We start from the raw sequence: 19,144 nt of genomic DNA on the forward strand, positions 1-19,144 counted from the left end.
TTTAATCTTCACTACTCTGGCCGTAGGAAGCTGGCAAAATGGCTTCAGCCGTCCACCAAAATGGCAACAGTTATCCTGACCTGGCATATTCTGAGCCCAAGTGAAAACGTGGCCCAGTATAAAGGGCCAGTGGGCTGCGGCAGCCTCTCTATTCACTAGAGACAAAACCTGGATCTGTGGCATGATCTGGCCGGCTGGACTTATGAATAGAGCCAGCAATCCAGCAACGGCAGACCCTGTTAACCCTTTAACTATCTCGCTGTATACAACATAGAGGGAGAGGGAGGTTGTGGTGTGTGGTTCTAGAGGGGATAAACGTAAAAAGTAAAAAACTGGCACTGATGATGACAGCTCTGCGTAGCGTCTGCGCTCATGATCGAGCCATGAGCCACACAAAGAGACTGGGGATTCCAGACACACGGCTGCCATATACAGGGCGACAAGGAGTAAAAGAACTCCAGCAAAAATGTACTAACCACAGCCTCATCCCTCACGACTCTCCCACACAAACTTGTGCTTTTATCTCATCCCAAGTGTGGAGGGATGTTAAAAATAATTCAGAGAAGAAAGGGGGGCTAGCAGACTGATAGATTCAAACAAGCTCCGGTGTAAGTGATGAAGCTTAAGCACAGAGGCTGTTGATAAGTTGGGATGGGACAGGCTTTATACCGGGTGATAAGAGGGGGATGGGCCCCACCACCTTGGCTCTCATTTTCCCCCGCTCCCCTCCGCTTTCATCTCACTGCACACCGCAGACCCAGTGACTCACCCAGCGAGAAAAACACAACCAAAACCAATAGCCGGGAGATAACATCTCTTACGCTAACAAGCTTTTCACTTGGGGATACCATCAACTCCCTGGTTTTTTCTCATACAGCTAATTAAGGACGGACTGAGAAGCAGACCTGCAGCTATCTATCCACCCTTTTTTTTTTATCCTCCTTCCTCTCACTCTATGTCAAATCAGCTGCTTTTCACTGTCTGTCAGTCTTTCTGTCATTCTCTCTGCCTCTTTCTGTCACACACACACACACACACACACACACACACCCACACGCACACACACCCTATGTCTCGTTTCAATCCACACTCCATTCACTTGCTTCTTTCTGCCTCTCTTTCCAATTCACTGCCACTGCTGCCATCCCCAACACTGTGTCCAGCCCAAGGCCACTACTGCCTCTTAATCCCATTAGACCAAACACAATCAATTATCCAGCCAGCCATAAGGATCTGAGAGCATTAAAAGGTTAGCTCAGGAGATTTAGAGCCATTGATGTCTATGACAGGACTGAACCCCTCGTCCCCCTCCTGTGAGCACTCCCTGCTTATCAGAGCGTTAGAGTCTGCGTCTGTGTGTGTATGTGTGTCGGCGTGTGTTCATCAACATGACACCCCGGCACCGACTTGAGCCCCCATGCATTGCTTGCGGATCTTTAATCATGTCCCTGCAAGTCCCGGCAAATTACTGCCTTGTGATGGTAATCAATAAAAGCGATAAACGCAGCCAGGGACTGCAGCTGCTGGGGTGAAGAAATACCGCTGTGGCCACTGGTTGAGTTCTCATAATCTGAACCCTCTTCTTGCCAAGAATAAAGGGGGGCTGGGGGGGGGGGGGGGGGAAGAAAAACTCTCTTCTTCCAACTAGGAGAGGCACAACATGTGGGGAGAGAACAATGCGCCCTCATACACTGGACTGCCATGGACAAGTGAAAGAGATGTGGAGTCACAGGTGCAGGTCAATCAATGCTATCAGCAGGGAGACTGATTATAATCATATTGTAATCTGGACGATCCCCACCACCTCCCCTCCACAAACTCCATGCCCTTCTGCCGCTCCATTCATCGCTTCATTTATTTTTCTCACTCCCACACAAGCCTTTCTTTCACCCTCTCTTCACTGACTTGTTCCTTTTCAGGCAAGAAAATTAAATATGATCATTCCTCTTCAAAGGCACCACTATTAGCTGCATAATGAATATTCAGTTAATGAAGCAGAGAGACTGTGAGAGTAACAGTAATAAGCGACAGGGAGGAATAAAATGTGAACCTCTCAGACCGGTTTTCAACGGCCTTACTGCACAACTACAAAAAAAAATGAATGAATGTGCACTGGCATATCATTTTCCATATACTTCACAGCCAAATAACACGAAACATTAATTATTACAAATACCTTATTACCATGAATGAGCAGTCCTGTGACATTTAACAATGTGATTGTAGATCTACCTCATCAGAGTCCAATACATCATTTATGGCTCATTAATATTTCCAATGATGAATCATTGATTATAGGGCTATTATGAAATACTTCCTCAAATCTCATGTCCCTAATACGACCTCGGCTAGAAAATCATTTGGCTAAGGCTTGAAAGGCACCGGAGCACTTGTGGCTCTAACTTTAACTCCACTCCTAAGGACTTGTCGGTCTGCGCTCCAGATGCAGCTGCCAAGCACCTTCTCCACCGGGATTCAAATGTGTTTCCTCATGCAGACACGATAGCCACTTTCCAATTTCAACTTCATCTTAAACCACCAATTTCTGCTGCCGTGGCGGTGATTGAAATATGAAACCTGCATATATACAGGCCATTACAGCGAATACAAGGCCCCAGCTGATGTCTGTGTGCTCGGGAAAGTAAGAGCAGAAGAAACAACAGGGATCAGCTACAGTCGGAACACATTTCTATTTATTTATTATTCAATAACGTTGAATTGGCCCCTGACCCCCTGCAGCAACTCACACCAAACTACCCTCAGAAGAAAATGGCAGCCTAGCTGAATCAGGAGGAAATCAAACACGATCCCTGCGGCTCGGTGGTAAGAGAGTTCAAGTCTGACAGAATTCGATGAGTCTCCCCTTTGAGTAAATCCTTTTTGCTGTTTTTGATTCATGCGAAACGTAAGTCGAAAGCAGAGACATTCAATTCCTACAGCAACACCACGAACAGACATGCCAACATAGAAATAACAAGTAAATAAATTAGTCATCCCATTAAGCAGAATCGTTATGAGCATCCTAGAAAGTGTTGAGCATTTTTCTGAGCCTGCGTTTGCTCTCTCTCCCCCTCTCTCTCTCTCCCTCTCTCCCTCTCCCTCTCTCTCTCTCCGTCTCCTACCCCTCATAACGACATGTTTTTTTCAGGGGCAACATGTAGTGCTTTTATCTGTCCTTTATGCCTTTCCAGTTTTCAACAGAACCGTTTGATGGGTAGGTACTTCTAAACTAATTTCAGCTGGAGAGAAAAATGTATTTAGTAACAGTTGTTCAAGTGCAAAATAAATGAATTAAGTAGCATAGCACATAGCAAACACACCAGGAAATAGAGGGGGGATTAGAGAGGTGAGGGGCAAATGCTGCTAACACACTGTTGTCTGCAGCTTTCAAGGTTGTTTCAACTGTTAATTAGTTCAGTTTGATGGCTTGAATCCACTGGTGCAGTCTAACCCGGTTAAGTCAGATGCTCAATGAGTTTTCTCTGGGCCTTATATACTGGGCTGCTGCTCTGCAGGAACCTGGCTCAAGGTTAGCTCCATGGTGTCAGTCATGCCCAATGTCCGGCGCTCACAGTCTGCCATCCTCCTCAAGTGGCTGCCAGAGAACACTCACCAAGGTTATGTCTGTCAGCGCCAATGAGTATTCCACTTATCTCAATCAAAGTCCTTCACAAATCTTTGAGGGATTGGTCCTGCCTGTGCTTCAAACTCTGGGAAAATACGTGCATTAACTTAAGGAGGGGAAATGGAAGGGAAACAGTCACGCTGTTGCGCCTAAACTGAACAGCTTGACAAATAACATCTTGGATTATTAAGCAGCAACCAATCAAATAAACAGATTCAATTAATCAATTAAAATTGTTTCCTACCGAGGGAAACAGATGAACACATTTGCATATTCTTGTTTGCCATAAATCTGGCCTGTGTTAAAGAAAGAACACAATGAGTGATACTTAATTTTTCGCTGGGATGACTGGAGACTTTTTTTCTTTTGATGTTGATAAATACAAAAATGAAAATACATCTTTAGAAAAAAGAGCCTGTGTGTCATGGACTGCACAAAGATTACTAGCTGATTTCAAGAAAAAACATGTACATACTGCATATCTTTGCTTTCAAACAGCAAATGTAGAAATAAAAACATTTCTCATGTATATTGGATACACTTTGTACAAATGCCTTGCAATCAACATCCATTTGTTATAAATAGCCATGTAAGGTAATGACCGTGTTTAAATGGCAAAATACAAACCCAGAGAGATGAATTGACACATCTTTATGTCCCCAAAGTGAGTCCGATAATGAATTGTGCTTTTATGACAAATTACTGCACTTTGTTTCCACAGGAAACAGTCTATAAATTGGTCGGCGGGCAATGTAAATGTGTTATTTGTGCGGCATAAATCACCAGCTAACAATATGACACCTGTGGATTTTCAAAATTACAAAAAAAATCCTCTTTCAACCCACCCACCTGCTTGATAATTCATGTGCAATATCAAATGATCCACTTGCTGTGACATCATACACAAATGGAGCAATTAGTCACAATGAATACTAGAGTAATTATTATTGTAGAGACATAACAGTGAGGTAGACACAGACTTTGATGTATCAGATTGTTTGTGTCCAGTGGGTAAATAGTATCACTAGATAACAAGATTGTCATTCTTAAATACTGGAGCCATTTTGAATGTCATCATGCTGGGGCATTTATTTGTGTATGTGTGTGTGTGTGGGGGGGTTGTTTGTCTGATCCCTCCATCTCCAGGGGCAGCGGTTCCCTCTCTCTCATCAACCATGCCAAACCAATGTGACTGTCACTCCCAATCTGCACAGAGAGGGGAGGCCGTGCCTATTTTTATAAATGTATTCATATTCATTAGCCCCGAGTGTCATTCATAGCAGCAGTTCTTTAATGCAGCGCGTAACCATCAGAGGCTGGAGGAGCCTGCCTCCTCTCATCCCACAAATTAATAACACAGGCAATCACTGCAAAGGTGTCTACTGTCAAACAACAATGGCTCCTGATTTTCATCAACTGTGCGCGCCTCCTCATTTCCACATGACACACAAAAAGCACTCATCAGTGGTACCCCTTGGGGAATCTAAAGAAAATGCCATTGTACCAGCCTTTGAAATATGAAATCATTAATTTAAGTGAGAATTAATTACAACTGCTTTTTTTTTTTTCCTTGACCCACCGCAGTATTCTGCCTCATAACATCTTGGTGGCAACCGGTTAATTGTGCATAATAACTGGTGTGAACGTCGGCTGCTAATGAGAGCAATTAGGCATCAGATTCGCAGGATTTTACTTCAGTCGCTCACTCAAAGACAGCACACTTTGCCTCAATGGGCTCGTATGTGTCACATAAAGCACATGATAAACTACTTCACATCAACAACCAGAGCACATTTTGAATGACTGATAACTGGGAAAAATCCCACTCTAAGCCTGAATTGACATTTTAAGAAGAAAATATGGTTTTTATATAATCATTTTCACCCGTTTGTCTTTATACTGTACATCCACTTTCTGATACACCATTTTGGGCACTGTGCCTTCTGAAGTAATGGATGTGGGCTGCTTCTCACAGCCTTGCCATGTTTTTTTCATGGCCATTGTTTCTGCTCCACCCCACTTTAAATCAAGAACACAATGCATCCCTCCCCAGCCCCACAACCCGACCATACTTCACTCTGGACAACATTAATAAAACAAGCTTTCAATGATGCAGAGTGCAACGCCACATTGGGCTGTGAGCAGTGGTGTGATTAAAGCTTTTAAACACCGCCTGCCTTTGAGTTTGCATATGTCAGCTCTGCAGTATGTGTTTGTAACAACGCTGGTGGGGAACATGCTCTCTCTGTCGTTCACCCTGTCTCTTTTTCTCTTCTTGACTATTCCTCATTAATGCAGTGGGGGCAGGAAAAGTGCTGGGTCCACTTTAACATATAAAGCAACAACAGAAGCTTCAACAATAAAACTGTACTGAGGTCCACGGAGGAAGATAAAAGTGGGAAGGTAGCTGCTGTGCTACAGTGATTGTGTCTATTGTCCAGGTCTAACGGCTGCACTGTCTTCCAATCTTTGCATACTGCACAAACCCAGTCAACCCACTTATTCCACTCTGTTACTTCAGAAAATTCAGTTTTCTGTTGCAGCTTTTCTTTTAGAGTCACTGTGAAGCATTTGAAAGACACAAGCGGATGAGCAAAACACAAAGTAATGTCTTCTCACAATTCCTTCTCTATAATCTAATGACGATTGAGTGATTACAACAATTTAAATAAAGCTTTTTAATTGAATTTCATGAAATTAAACATCGGCCAGAGCAACTTCATTAAACTGATATAATCCCTCTGACTCTCCATTTCTGCTGTGCCCACTGGCATAGAACATGTCCAGCATTGCTACAATAAGATATGTGCTCAAACATTTCCTTTCATACAGTAGAACAAGAAAATTACTCTTTGAAAGCCCTCCACTCGCAAATGAAAACGGCTTGACCAGTAATTTGTGAAAGCTTTGACGACAATGACACAGAAAATGTGCCAAAGGCCTGTGAAGGAGCAACACAAGCAGCTGCAGCCATCGACTGGAATCTGCTCACAAACTACATGAGGCGACCCTGCTTTGGTTTCTGCCGCAATTCTCTTGCTTAAGTCAGGCATCACAAATCAGTTTTGAGCCATCATATGTGTGTCACATGTGATGTAGATCGGATTTGGCTTTACTCTCTTGGGTAAAGCTCTGTGTGAGCCTAGAGTGTGTTCACATGTCGGCTGCATCTCCAGCAAAGAGACGGGGGGCCAACATTGTCAAAAGGCTTGTGGTTGCAGTACAGTACATGTCCCCAATAGGGGACGCTCAGGCGCGTTTGTTTAGGTACGTCTTTCTGGTTCTGAGACGAGGAGACAGTGACCGGAGCATTTGGGACATGGCAGTCCCCTGCAGAATTAAACAGGCTGTGTTTCTGCCCCAGTGACAGGAAATCTCACTCAGATCACAAAAGGCAGCACTGATTGTGTCTGACATGTGCATCTTCCCTCAGATGTATTGTCTTTGTTTTGTCTGGATTACTTGTGTGTAGTTATTTTGTATTTTTGTGAATCCTTTGTGTTGTGTGCGCACTAGAGTGGGACTGTTTTTTTTTCACCAACTGCCTACTTTACAAAAATTGAAAATGTGACCTTTCTTATACACATTGCTTGTCTGCATGAGTATATTAGAGTGAACAAAAAGCTTATTTCGATTAAACAATTAGACTCTAAGGGATAACCAGATTGTGTTGTGTCTAACAGGCCGAGCACACCACAGACATGCGGTCGTGAATGTATAAAAAGGGTGGCAGGGGGAGAAGGGGAAGGGTTACTGTTTGGGATCAAACTGGGCACACTAATCCCTTTGATCCCCCCATTTTACTGTCAGCTGTTTCCTAGCTACTGTCGGATCTGCACAGAATTTAGGATTTGTGCTACTGTACACCACAGCAATCTCTACCCCACTGATGCAGCGCTCTCCTTTCTTTCCTCCATCAATACCCCACCATACCCCCACACCTATTGCCTCCGCACAATGTCTATAGCAAAATGTATTTCTCTTTCTGTTCCCCTTTCACCATCACTTTATTGCCGTTGGCCTCAGCTGCGACATGGCATGGAGACAGGTTCAATTGGAAAGTATTTTGCACAGAAGACCATCAGAGCATGACTCTTCACATTGAAAAACCCGATTCTGATTTTGTCTATTCACACGGGACACCAAGGCTGCGCCCCACTTTCATTAGTTGTGCTGAAAAACAGCATTCTAATACTGGTTTGGCTTGAGAAAGCTCAATTTGCCTATAATGAAACAATAAGTGCACATGTGCAGATGCATGTGTTAGAGGAAGAAAATATTTCTGTGAATCAGTGTACATACAAACTTTTGCTGTGTTCATGTCTGTGCATCTGCTTACATGTATTAAAGCAAAAAGGATTTTTTTTATTGGAAGCCACCTATCAAAGGAAAATAAGTGGATCTGCACACGTTTTCCTTCGTCCTTGTCAGTATTGCTTGCTTTCAGAGGTGCAACGCCCTGCAGACTCCCTACTTAACCACTGAGGAGCTCTCCCAAACTGATCTTAAACCTTTCCAGGCAGTAACACACAACAGACTCGATTTGCGTATTGGCAGAATCATGCGTCAAACACTGGCTCTGCATGGCCCTGCATCAATTAATTCTGTAAGCATGTAGGGGAAGAGTGAATACAACAAGTTTCTCAATATGCTGAGCTGCTGTGCTGTATTGATTTTCGAATATGCTGCACACCTACATAATTTGTATCATTCAACCAGTCAAGCTCTCAGACTAGCCCTATTTTTCTGTGGCTTTTTGTTCATTTTCGATTAAGTGCTTTAAATCTCACCAGTCAATTATTTCCCTGGCACATAAATGAAAATGTATTCGAGGAAATTAATGGTAAAGAAAATACCTTTTTCCAAGGTAGACATTTTGACAAGTTATAGGAAAAGCACAGGTGTATTTACTAAGCTGCATTCCACTTAGGGGAGGCCCTGCTATTGTGCATGCTGGCTCATTGGAATAGCTTACTGGGCCAATTAATGGAAGTGAGCCATTGTTAAAGTTAATGTAATGTTAAACTATACTTGTCCTACTATGACAAGGCAAAATGTCTGCTGTGAAAATAGATCAATTAAAGTCAAATATGTCATCACTCATAGCTTTTACCGGAAATGTAGGTGCATGAATACCATGAATATTTTTGAATTACCATATACACACCATCCCGCTGTTATTTGTTTTCTAGATGTGTAAATATCTCTCTTCATGCAATCTGCTTTAGGATAACAACGCAGACTCCCATACAGTGCTGGACAAAGGCTCTGTCTGGGCTTTGATTCCTGGTTGAATCCCGCATATGGTTTCAGTCTGTCACCTGAAGCGCTTTGATGGCTTGCGCTGAGAGGCCAAGGAAAGGGAATCCAGATGTGACATGATCCAATAGAGCAAGAAACCAGCAGTATTGCTGTCAGCTCCCATCACTATTACACTTCGTAACTGACAATCTGCTGATTTAAGAGGCAAGGACAGTGATCAAAGATATGTGTATTATAAAGTGCTGCCATACAGCAATGACAAGCAGCTGTACTCTATGCCATGCATACCAGAGAGGAATCCCTTATCAGCATACACATAGCGGGATGCTGGATGGGATTGAAGGCAGGAATACCTTAAGATGTATCTCACTTGATGCCTTTGGATGTTCCTTGCTTTAACATCAACCTCGACATCCCTTGGTATCTCCAATGCAATACATTTGTTTAGAGTGGAGGTGAAGTACTGTCAAAATGTGGTAAGAGTGGGAAGGGCTGATGTTGAGCTCTGTCTATCTTGGGGAAGAGGAGGAAGTCAGGTGTTGGAGATATATACAAAAGAGATATCGAACATGATATGGAATCCCATGTGGCAACAACCAGGACAATGCGGAATGTAAGATAGCTCCGATGGTTATCAGGACTGAGCATGCGGCTTTCAGAAGATGCAGCTTGAGGCATTTCGCCAGGACCCATAGAGGGACTGGTAGGCCTGCTGCCAAACACAGCCTGAGTAGCAAGCTCGGCCCGGCTGATGGAAGTCATGGAGGCTCTTTCTTTTCCAGACGAGACCCTGCTCCAGTACTGGAAGTATGACCGTGAACTGATATTGTTTCTCTGCTCAAACAGCCCCGCCAAACTGCTAACCCATGACACCACCCCAACGGCACATATACAGAAAATGCTTTCTTCAAACAGCAAGGTAAAAGTGCGTAGAATCAGCTGAACAACGCTAGTCTGATATCAAACAAGCAGGCAGCGAAGAAGAAACGAAAGCAAGAAAGAAAACATTCTATCCAGTTCCATACGTGTCAGGGTTTGTTCATCTGATTTGCTTATATTCCCTTTCACATGTTTCTGTATTGAGTTGGAAAGCAATCTATCCACATACTGTAAACACATATTGCAGGGAATCATGCTGCTGGTTGTTGCACAGCCAAGTGTTGTGAATAACTAGGTTAAGGGTCAGCAGGACTATAGATCAGAATGTGAAGATGTGAATCCATTTTTGTGAATGGATAAAGAACTATGGATTGGTACCACCAGTAGTTTTTACAAGGAAAAGGGAGACAAAATATGCCCGCCTCCCAACTCCCACCTCAGTTTCTCCTCCATTTCTGTATTTCTTTGCCTCTTTTGCCATTTTATTCACAACACAAGAATACACTCACCAGTCCCCAGGAGGGGCAAGCTGAATGAGAGCAGAGATTCGCAGTGAACATTATGCTGTAAAAAGCATTGTTCCTCACCACAGTTTTCCTTGAGTTGCCTTTGTGTTGTTCAAATGTTTACGGAAGAGCTTGGGGGCTTCAAGACAGATGTATGGTCCAAGAAACCTGCCTCAAAATACCTATTTTCCCTGGATGGAAGTAATGACACCATTTGTGGGCTTTTCAGATAAACTATGATGTTTCAATGGAGCAGCATGCACAACATCGTTGCTCGCTTGTCACAATAATATCAGAACAATTAAACAAATGGTGCCAATTATAATTCCCCTCCCTATCCAAGGTCATTTCCTTTCAATTTCTGTCCCAGCTCAGGGCCTGTTCTGAGGCTTTTCTTTTTTTCTTAATAGTTGAAAAGGGGCCTCCTGGTCTTGTGTCAGATTGATTAGACTTTTAGCTGGGAGAATTAATACGTGAAGAATTTGTCTCTTCCCCCTTGCAGTGATTCTCCCCTCAGTCTCATCAGTAAACAAGAGGAGAAGGAAACTAAACCGCACTCAGCTATGTGATTAAAATTGGCCCCAAAAGAAGGACTTGCTTCTTCAGTCAATGCCGTTATTGAGAAATCTAATTTAAGAAGCCTATACCTTTCCTCAACTGTATTTTCACCCAGTAGGATAAAGACAAATATGCTTTCAGTGGGTAAAGAAAGTCAGTCTGCATGAAATGATTGTGTGGGGTGAACATTTTCCCCTTACTCCATACTGTAAGGGTACTGTGTGCCTTCTTTAATCTTTGGCCATTACCATTGTCAACAACAGCTCATATAGTAGGTACTGATTGCACAGCAAAGCTAAACTCCAGCATAGTAAGTAATCATTTCAGTCAGCTTCCCTAATATGGCACATGACAGACTCCTGGTGGGAGATAGGACTCTTTTCCCCATGCAAATAGCCATTACCATAGCCCTTTGGGCAAATGGCAATTACCGGGCAAGGGGTGAATGCCAAAACCCAGCGGTACTAGTTAATTTGATTAAATTTCCATTATGAACTATAAACACAGTTTTGCTGCTCGACTGAGCCCGTTAAAGGCCTCCTGAAGCTAAAACACGTTGACAGCTCAGCGGCCCTATTGTTCTCCGACAATAAAGTAGATCGTTATGATTTGTCACCCTTAAACAGGATAAGGCACTTGTATCTTATTTTTTTTGGGAAACATTAGCATGATAGTTATTATTTAAAAAGACAAAAAGGTATCAGGCTCTTTCATTCATTTATTTGAAATGTTGCTGCCAGTGAGCACATATTTCTCCTTTTCTAATTCATCTGTGATATGTTCCATCTTGGTGAATAAAGTGTCCTTTGGCAACATGAATAAACATGTGTAGACAGCATTTGGCAGCCAGAGAAAAAACTGCCAACCTGCCAGACATGGGAGGCATGCGCTGAAGACACACAAGGAGCCTGATTTGGAAGCCATGCTGCCACCACGTTTCACCTGAGGCTGTGCAAGCCACTAACTGGTCTTTCTGGGCATGAGCCGTGTTGCGAAGAAAACAAGCATTTAGTCCACATTTCAGCAGACATCTGCTAGCTCTCTGGAGAAGTAAACATGTTTAATTAACTACATTTCACCAAACAGGGAGATACATATGTCATAAATATGCACTGTGTGTAATTATGGTATGGTGGCCGAGAAGTTACAGCACTTCCACTCCCACGTGAATGTGCCCCATATGGGACTTGTGACGTGGTCAAAGTGCTTTAAGTTGGGGAAGATGCAATTATTTCATCACATATAGCTCAAGATTCAGTATCATGTCTAAAATCAGATGCCGAGGGCCAATGTGGCATCAATGTGAGTATGTAGGTCTACTTTTGTGGAGCTACATGCAAAACAGATTAAGCTTTCTATTATTTGTGATGGAGTGTTGTATGTGTGGGCGCAGACAGTCGGGTTTGTCATCAGTCTTTGTTGGAGCAAAGAGATGCCTTTGATTCTATTAGAACTGTATTATATTTCTCTTGATGGAGTTGTGTAATCTTGTACACATTGATTTTTCTATCTTTCAGTGGATGTGTTTGCATGCGTGTGTGTATTGGTGTGTCACTGATGAATTATGATCCTGTGCCCGCATTAGAGCAGGGAGTTTTAATCACACAAGGATTCAGAGTGTTTTAAACAAATGCTTTTTTTGTAAGCATGGTAGATTATCATAAGATTTAAAGATTTGGAAATGCCTGACAGCTGTCAGGCTGCATAATAACGTACGTCCAGAAAATTATAGCAGCTGCCGTTTGGCAGAATATCAATGCTGGTATCTAGATTAAAGCTCAATAGCCAGAAATATACAGTAAGTGCCAGCAAGCGACACACAGATGCATGAACACACACACAAACACACACACACCCACAAATAGATGCACATAAAAACAGTCACTAACAAGACACATGGATATATTTCAGCAATAGAGGCTTTGAGGAGTGGTGAGAAGATACAGAGATTGCTAAGAGGCAAAGAAAGACAAAACATCACATCTATTTACTTGCTACTTCGATGAGGGGGCCGAATGAGTTTTAAAATGGCGTGCTGGGAGCAGCCTGTGGCAGGAGAAAGGTTCCCCCATGGACTCTATCAGGTATCCTCTTGTGCACTGAAGCAGCCAGCAGTATTAAACACAGCAGGAGCCTCAATAGGAACCTGTTGAAAAACAAGTACACACCACCTCCGGTTCCACAGGGCCTTGTGTGCCTGTATGTCGCCTAATTTATGACATCCTCAGAGGTCCTCCCCTCTCAGAGACTACAACATCTATAACTTTATGCACAAGCACAGCCGCACTGCCAGTGATTTGCAAACACGGATGCCCCGTGAGGATGAGATAGGCTTCCTCCTTCAGAAGAATAAGACCTCTCTGGCTTGTAAGAGAACCCCCTGCAAACACTGCAACAGCGTCTTCACTGAAGAACCTAAAGCAGCGGTTCTCTGCCATAGAAGAGGTCCTTCTCAATTGAGAGAGCGGGCAGACAGAGTGAATCTATCACCAATGCTAATGCGCAGCCGGGAACATTCAAGGGGCCTGAATACCAACTGCAAGATGAGAAAGAGGTCTGTTGGGGGAGAAAAGGTAAAACCTGTGAAGTAGCCTTGAAGCGCTCAGCAGATCCTCACAGACTCCAGGCATGTTAGCTTGAGAAAGGGATGGTAATAACAGCTAGAGGAACTGTGCCCTGCATAATAAGAGACGCCTGAGACTCCTTTTAGATAAGGCTGGGAGCACTTTAGAGCAATGCGACCTGTTCAAATACAAACAAGCAAAGGGATTATGCTGCTTTTAGCACTTACTGAGCATTGTGATTATAAGATCAACAGTGCAGAGAGAATACACTTCTCATATGAGTCAACTTTCAATACTTTTTTTCTCCTTTGGGACCTATGAAGTTATAATGCCTTAAGGATTGTCAAAATATGCGTCTTCATTTTGTGGTTCTGCATGACCATATATGTATAAGAAATCATAACCCTGCAGTTGGAACCTGAAGCATAAAGTTAAACGCCATTTAATGTTAATATGCACCAAGACTGCTGATGAAATTCATAGGCCAGTAAGCCCACACAATTTGAACTTACCTTGTGAAAACTGGCAGTTGTGCTTTTTCAATTCTGCAATAGAGGCATGAAGGATTTGCTCTAGCTGGCCTTCTCCCCCAATATACCATGTAGTGTATACCTCACTGGTCAGGAAGTACATGTCATCCACTGACAGATGCCAAGTGACAAATGATACCATTTTCACAGTCATTGTTTGATTAGTGAAGATAATTGCTCTGCCTTTATCCACATTTTTCTGATTGTGGTGGATATGAATGAGCCTTACATGTAGTGATTTATTCATTCTGTTCTATTACTTTCGCACTTCAAGTGAGAGAGCATACATGGACATAAGGCAAATGTAACACAACCTTCAAATAACGGCTTTGCTCCATTGTTCCAGTCACGTTCATACAAGGTAATGAGTGGCTCTGCTGCACTGTTAAGGTGGCAAGTAGGCAGGAGGGGCTACAAGCAGTGTAACTATTTGTATTGAGGTTCCTCAGTTGGGGCCACTGTTCTTTTTTACAGTTTTAGATAGTTTTAAATGATGTAAAACAGTAAAGCTAATAACATGCATGTGAATTATAACATCTAGCAGCAGAAAAAAGCACATTTTAGAGCAATATAGTGTGTTATAAAGATATTTAGGTGTAAAAAAAATGGATCATAATGACAAATGATAATGGGCTGATTAAAACCCAACCTACATTTGCCACTAAATATTAGTGTCCTGCTTTTCAGAAGCAGACATTGAGCTTTGGGAGCATGCATGTGGTTACAATAAGGGAATGTTGTGGAGGCTAAACCGACAGTTTATATACCTTGTTGTCTGAGCAACTTAAAAGGAAAATAAAACTCTGTTTCTGTGTGTCAGACATTGGGCTACAATTTGGTTTAAGTTTGGCAATGTGACCAGATCAGTAAAAGCAAACAATTCGAATTTTTGACACCAGTTTTTTTTTTTTTTTTTCAGATAATTTTGCCTAACCTCAATCGAAACAAAATAAATCAACATACTTTCTTGTGCGCTTGTGTGCCAGCAACAACAAAGATTGGGGGGGGGGGTGGAAATCAGAGTTGTGAAAATTACCTTGAGCCTGAGCGCTGTGGATAAAAGTCGCCGACAACAGAATCCAACAGGAGACCCACACCTGTCCGACTTGTCCAGTCCGCCCAGCTGTAACCATGGTCCGCGGCACCACCGTCGAGACCCCGGTGCGCCTTCCCCGTCTCCACGCTGGGGACATGTTGCTCGGTGCTCACACACTCCCGGGAAGTCCTGGCTGCTGCCGGTCCTGTGCGTCAGACTGCTCCTCACTGGCGATGAGGGTGAGTGACTGGGGGATTGTGGGGAGAGCTCACTCCGTCAGAGAGCACGGCGCAGGCAGACAGGCACGCGGTAGTATGAAAAGCCTGTGGTCCCGCATGAGCAAGGCGGAGTCAGTCCAATTGAATTTTCTCGGCTGTCAAGTGTGCGAGACGGAATATTGACATATACTAACTGCTCCGAATAATCTCTGCATGTGTAGCAAAGAGAGATTAGTTCAATCAAAAATATAGAGTATAAAACGAGTCGACACAGAGTGCAAGTTTATATGATTAGATGACAGCTTTTGCGCAATCCAAAATTGTAATGTCAGTAATTATAAATGATAAAAAATCTCTTATTTGCGCATTTGTTCTTTAAATACTTTACCAATGCAGCTGCTTTTGAGCAAGGCACTCTATTTCATTACCAAGTGATCAGCAGTAGTTTGCACAGTAGCTTAAAGGTGTGTGCTGTTTGAAAGTGTAATACACCTTCCTATAAAGTATTATGTGCGTAAAAAACGGTCTTTATAGTTCCATTGTGCCATTATACGCTGCCACAGACTACACATTCGGGCATTTAATGAATTGACCATCTTCTTAAACCATAGCAGCGCGCACAACCCGAGCCCAGGACAAGTCAAGTGCTCTGTACGCTATTGCCCCCACGCGGCAGAAAGTTGAAGGACATTTCTATTTGGACAGCTGTGATTGATTGTTGACACATTCAAACTAAAAGCCTGGGTTTTTCAAACTACCTGATGACAACTAAATCTTTACAAATAGCCGATTTTGGATGTTTCTACTACCAATGATAACGCATTAACTGGGTCACAAATGGTTTGAGCCCCCTTCTGTAAATCTATTTGTTCTGCACTGGCCTCAGTTAACCCCTGGCTCTGTGGTGTGGTTAAAAGCAGAACAGCCAAGCCATTACACAGACAAATGGCAAAGGAAATAGCTTACACCTGGGCAATTTAATGTGATTCAGAAATTAATCTGAGATCAAGCAGGATAGCAGACTGTTATCGTCTCTGAATGCTTGAGCCCTATCAGAATATTTCCTCTATCACGACACAGGGGATAAAAGGCGAGTTTGAAGGCACAGAAATGGGGGGGCACTTCTGAAACCAGAGGGTACATATGGGCTGTGATTTCGGCTTTGTTGTCCTTGCTCCTTTTGAGCCTACTGAAAAAATTGCATGCGGGCAAGGTAAGCTTGAAAGAGCTGTCACAGTTTTTCTGCCTTAAAAACATACCCGTCTGTGTGCCATTAGATTTTGTGAGTACTATCGACTACAGGGAACATCCAAGCTACCATGAGCGAGGTAAATGCTGCCGCTGCTTTATAAAAAGCCTGGTTAAAGTGTAAACAGAGGTGGCTCTCTCTGCCTGTGGGATGTTGCCTCACCTCAGTCCCTTTTATGCTGTGCTTTGTGTAGTCCCGCAGTGATTTCCCCTGTCCTTTGCTCTACAAATAACCAACTTCCCCTTTTCCCTTTGACTTATAGCTACAAAGAAGCTTGTTTGGCGTCATCCATATCTCCCTCCCTTTTTATTTTCTCTACCCCCACCCCGCTGCCACCACCTTGCACCAATCCCCTCCTGATAATGATGTGCTGATTATGAGGCTCTTAGGCCAGCAGATTGCTCTCCAGTCTCATTCGCATGCAGTGGAAAATTGCTGCTGTCTTGGAGCCCCCCCCCCCCCCGTGCGTATCAGGCAGGTTGACATTAGCAAGCTGTTGGGAACAGTGCTCAGGCACCGGGGCAGGTGCTCTGTCTCCGTCTTTATAACTGTTCCCCAGCAAAGGGAACAGAGCCTGCCTGATGCGACAAACCACGCAATATGGTAGTGTGTAGCTGACATTTACACATATGCGAATAGCTACTTTTACTTGTTAAGTGAGACCCATTAGGTGACAGTGTTACAGATCATTATATATATATATATATATATATATATATATAGTAAATATATATATATATATATATTTACTCATCTGCTAACATCAAAAGGACAAAAGTCTTTCATTTTCAAAGAAATGTTAGAAATGTTTTCTAATGTGAAGAATATTGAGGGTGGTTGGTTCAGGGATAAAGAGTCAACGCAATGGATTTAAAGATGAGCACATGGAGGCAGGAGTTCCAGATAATTCTTTTTATTGTAACTTGTTGATTCTTGTTATTCCTAATTGTTGTCTGGTTGATCTGGTAAGAAAGTACAACACATCTTAATTAGCTCAAACATAATATTCATGCTTCAAATTATAATCCAGCAAAGCAGTTATCTTTTTACATAATTATATGTAATGTATAAATAAGGTAACTAAATGCAATCTAAACAGTACAGAAAATAGGGAAATAAACTACTCCAGCTGCTATGAAAATACAATACAAAGGAAAGGAAAACTTACTGATCATTTCCTCAGACAAACAATTGGTGCTCAGGAGTTGCATGAGGCCAGCCAGCTTCTTTGTTCATTGGGGAAAGGATTTGCCACAGGTGAGCTGGCTGCCTTTATTGATTAGCTAGCTCCGCCCATCCAGGGTGGCAGGAGGAGGGAGCAGGTAGAGGGAGGTTGGAGTGGGAGAGGGATTTTCCACATAATGTGTTCGATCAAAGCATTCATCTTCATACAGTAATTCCAGTCTTAATGACAACCAAAAATATTGACAGAAAAAAGAGAAATGAAAAAGAGAAATGGCACCTTTCAACACATATCACTGTAGATTTTGATCGTCTAAATGATTAGAAACTCTTTAGAGACAATGACCAACAAACAAAACAGTGTGAGATTCTTTAGAAAACTTTAATGTCATGTTCAGCCTTGAACAACATTGGACTGCGTTTTTTAACCGCACAAGTCTCTCTCTTAACGAGTGACTTTTCGTTTAAAGAACGCAGAAAATAAGTTAATGTGGTATTAGTCTTATTCTTTTGTCAATCAGGTTTAATTTCCGATATAGTATTTTATTTTGTTGTTATTTGTTCCGCTCATGGTACGCAAAACCCAATGTACAATAATTGCCAACAAACATGTCTCTACAAACACACCATTGAGCCAAAAGGAGCAGGGAGAAGAAACACATCTTATATTAACTGCCCCTTTCTAAAAATAAGAAAAAAGAAATAGAAATAGATGGTCTGTCCTTCATATTTCTTTTTCACAGCCAAACTTATTCACAGCCAAACATAACAGTATCTTAGGATACAAAGAGAAACACAAAAAATACTTATTTCCCACTTGACGGTTAACGGAAAGAAACAAAACAACAACAAAAAACAACAACACCAAAACATCACATGTATAAGGAAAAGGAAAAGGAAAAGTGCAACACCCTCATCTGAGTTATACTGGAGAAGAAGGTGGAAAGCGGCGCATAATAATAATAATAATAATAATAATAATAATAATAATAATAATAATAATAATAATAATAATAATAATAACAATGGGACCTGCAAATAAAGAACAGACATCACATCAAAGACTTCAACAATATTTACCAATGCAGGACCAGAGTGCATAGACTTATTCACATTCTGCTTCATATATTTTGCAGGTCTCCCTTGAAAAAGAGATCTATGATCTCAATGGGACCAATCTGGTTAAATAAAGGTTTGAAATGAAATGAAAAATATAGTCCCATTTTTCTTAATTTATACAATTTCTTTAACTGAAAAAATACATATACAATTCTTTAGATCCTTCTGTTGAGAATTCCACAATTTTACACCAACCACCGAAATACACATTTGCTTTAGAGTAGTCCTTGCATAAGGATGCTTAAAATTAAATTTCCTTCTGTCGTCTTCCTTGTCTGATCCAAAAACAAACGACTGTTATAAATATACTGTTAACATTCTGCTTTTTGCCCTGTGCATTACTAATAATGTCTGTAACTCAACTATGTCTTTGAATTTCAAGAGTCCTTAAAAACAGTCTGTTGGTGTGTTCTCTT

General features: G+C 42.1%; 1 protein-coding gene and 1 long non-coding RNA gene across 2 annotated transcripts in view; both read right to left on the bottom strand.

Moving 5' to 3' along the window:
* Window positions 1-15,117, bottom strand: part of sdk2a (sidekick cell adhesion molecule 2a) — an 81,661-nt gene extending 66,544 nt beyond the window's left edge. The window contains 1 exon segment of the mRNA XM_034142386.1: window positions 14,961-15,117. Within this exon segment, the coding sequence (XP_033998277.1) occupies window positions 14,961-15,117 (157 nt within the window).
* A 2,226-nt stretch (window positions 15,118-17,343) lies between these two features.
* LOC117492521 lies at window positions 17,344-17,736 on the bottom strand. The gene is made up of 2 exons (XR_004556857.1): window positions 17,596-17,736; window positions 17,344-17,389 (listed from the first exon to the last, which is right to left on the bottom strand). It is a non-coding gene; the product is annotated as an uncharacterized LOC117492521 (long non-coding RNA).
* Between the last annotated feature and the right edge of the window lie 1,408 nt (window positions 17,737-19,144).

Source organism: Trematomus bernacchii, unplaced genomic scaffold (genome assembly GCF_902827165.1).
Source record: "Trematomus bernacchii unplaced genomic scaffold, fTreBer1.1, whole genome shotgun sequence".
NCBI lineage: Eukaryota > Metazoa > Chordata > Actinopteri > Perciformes > Nototheniidae > Trematomus > Trematomus bernacchii.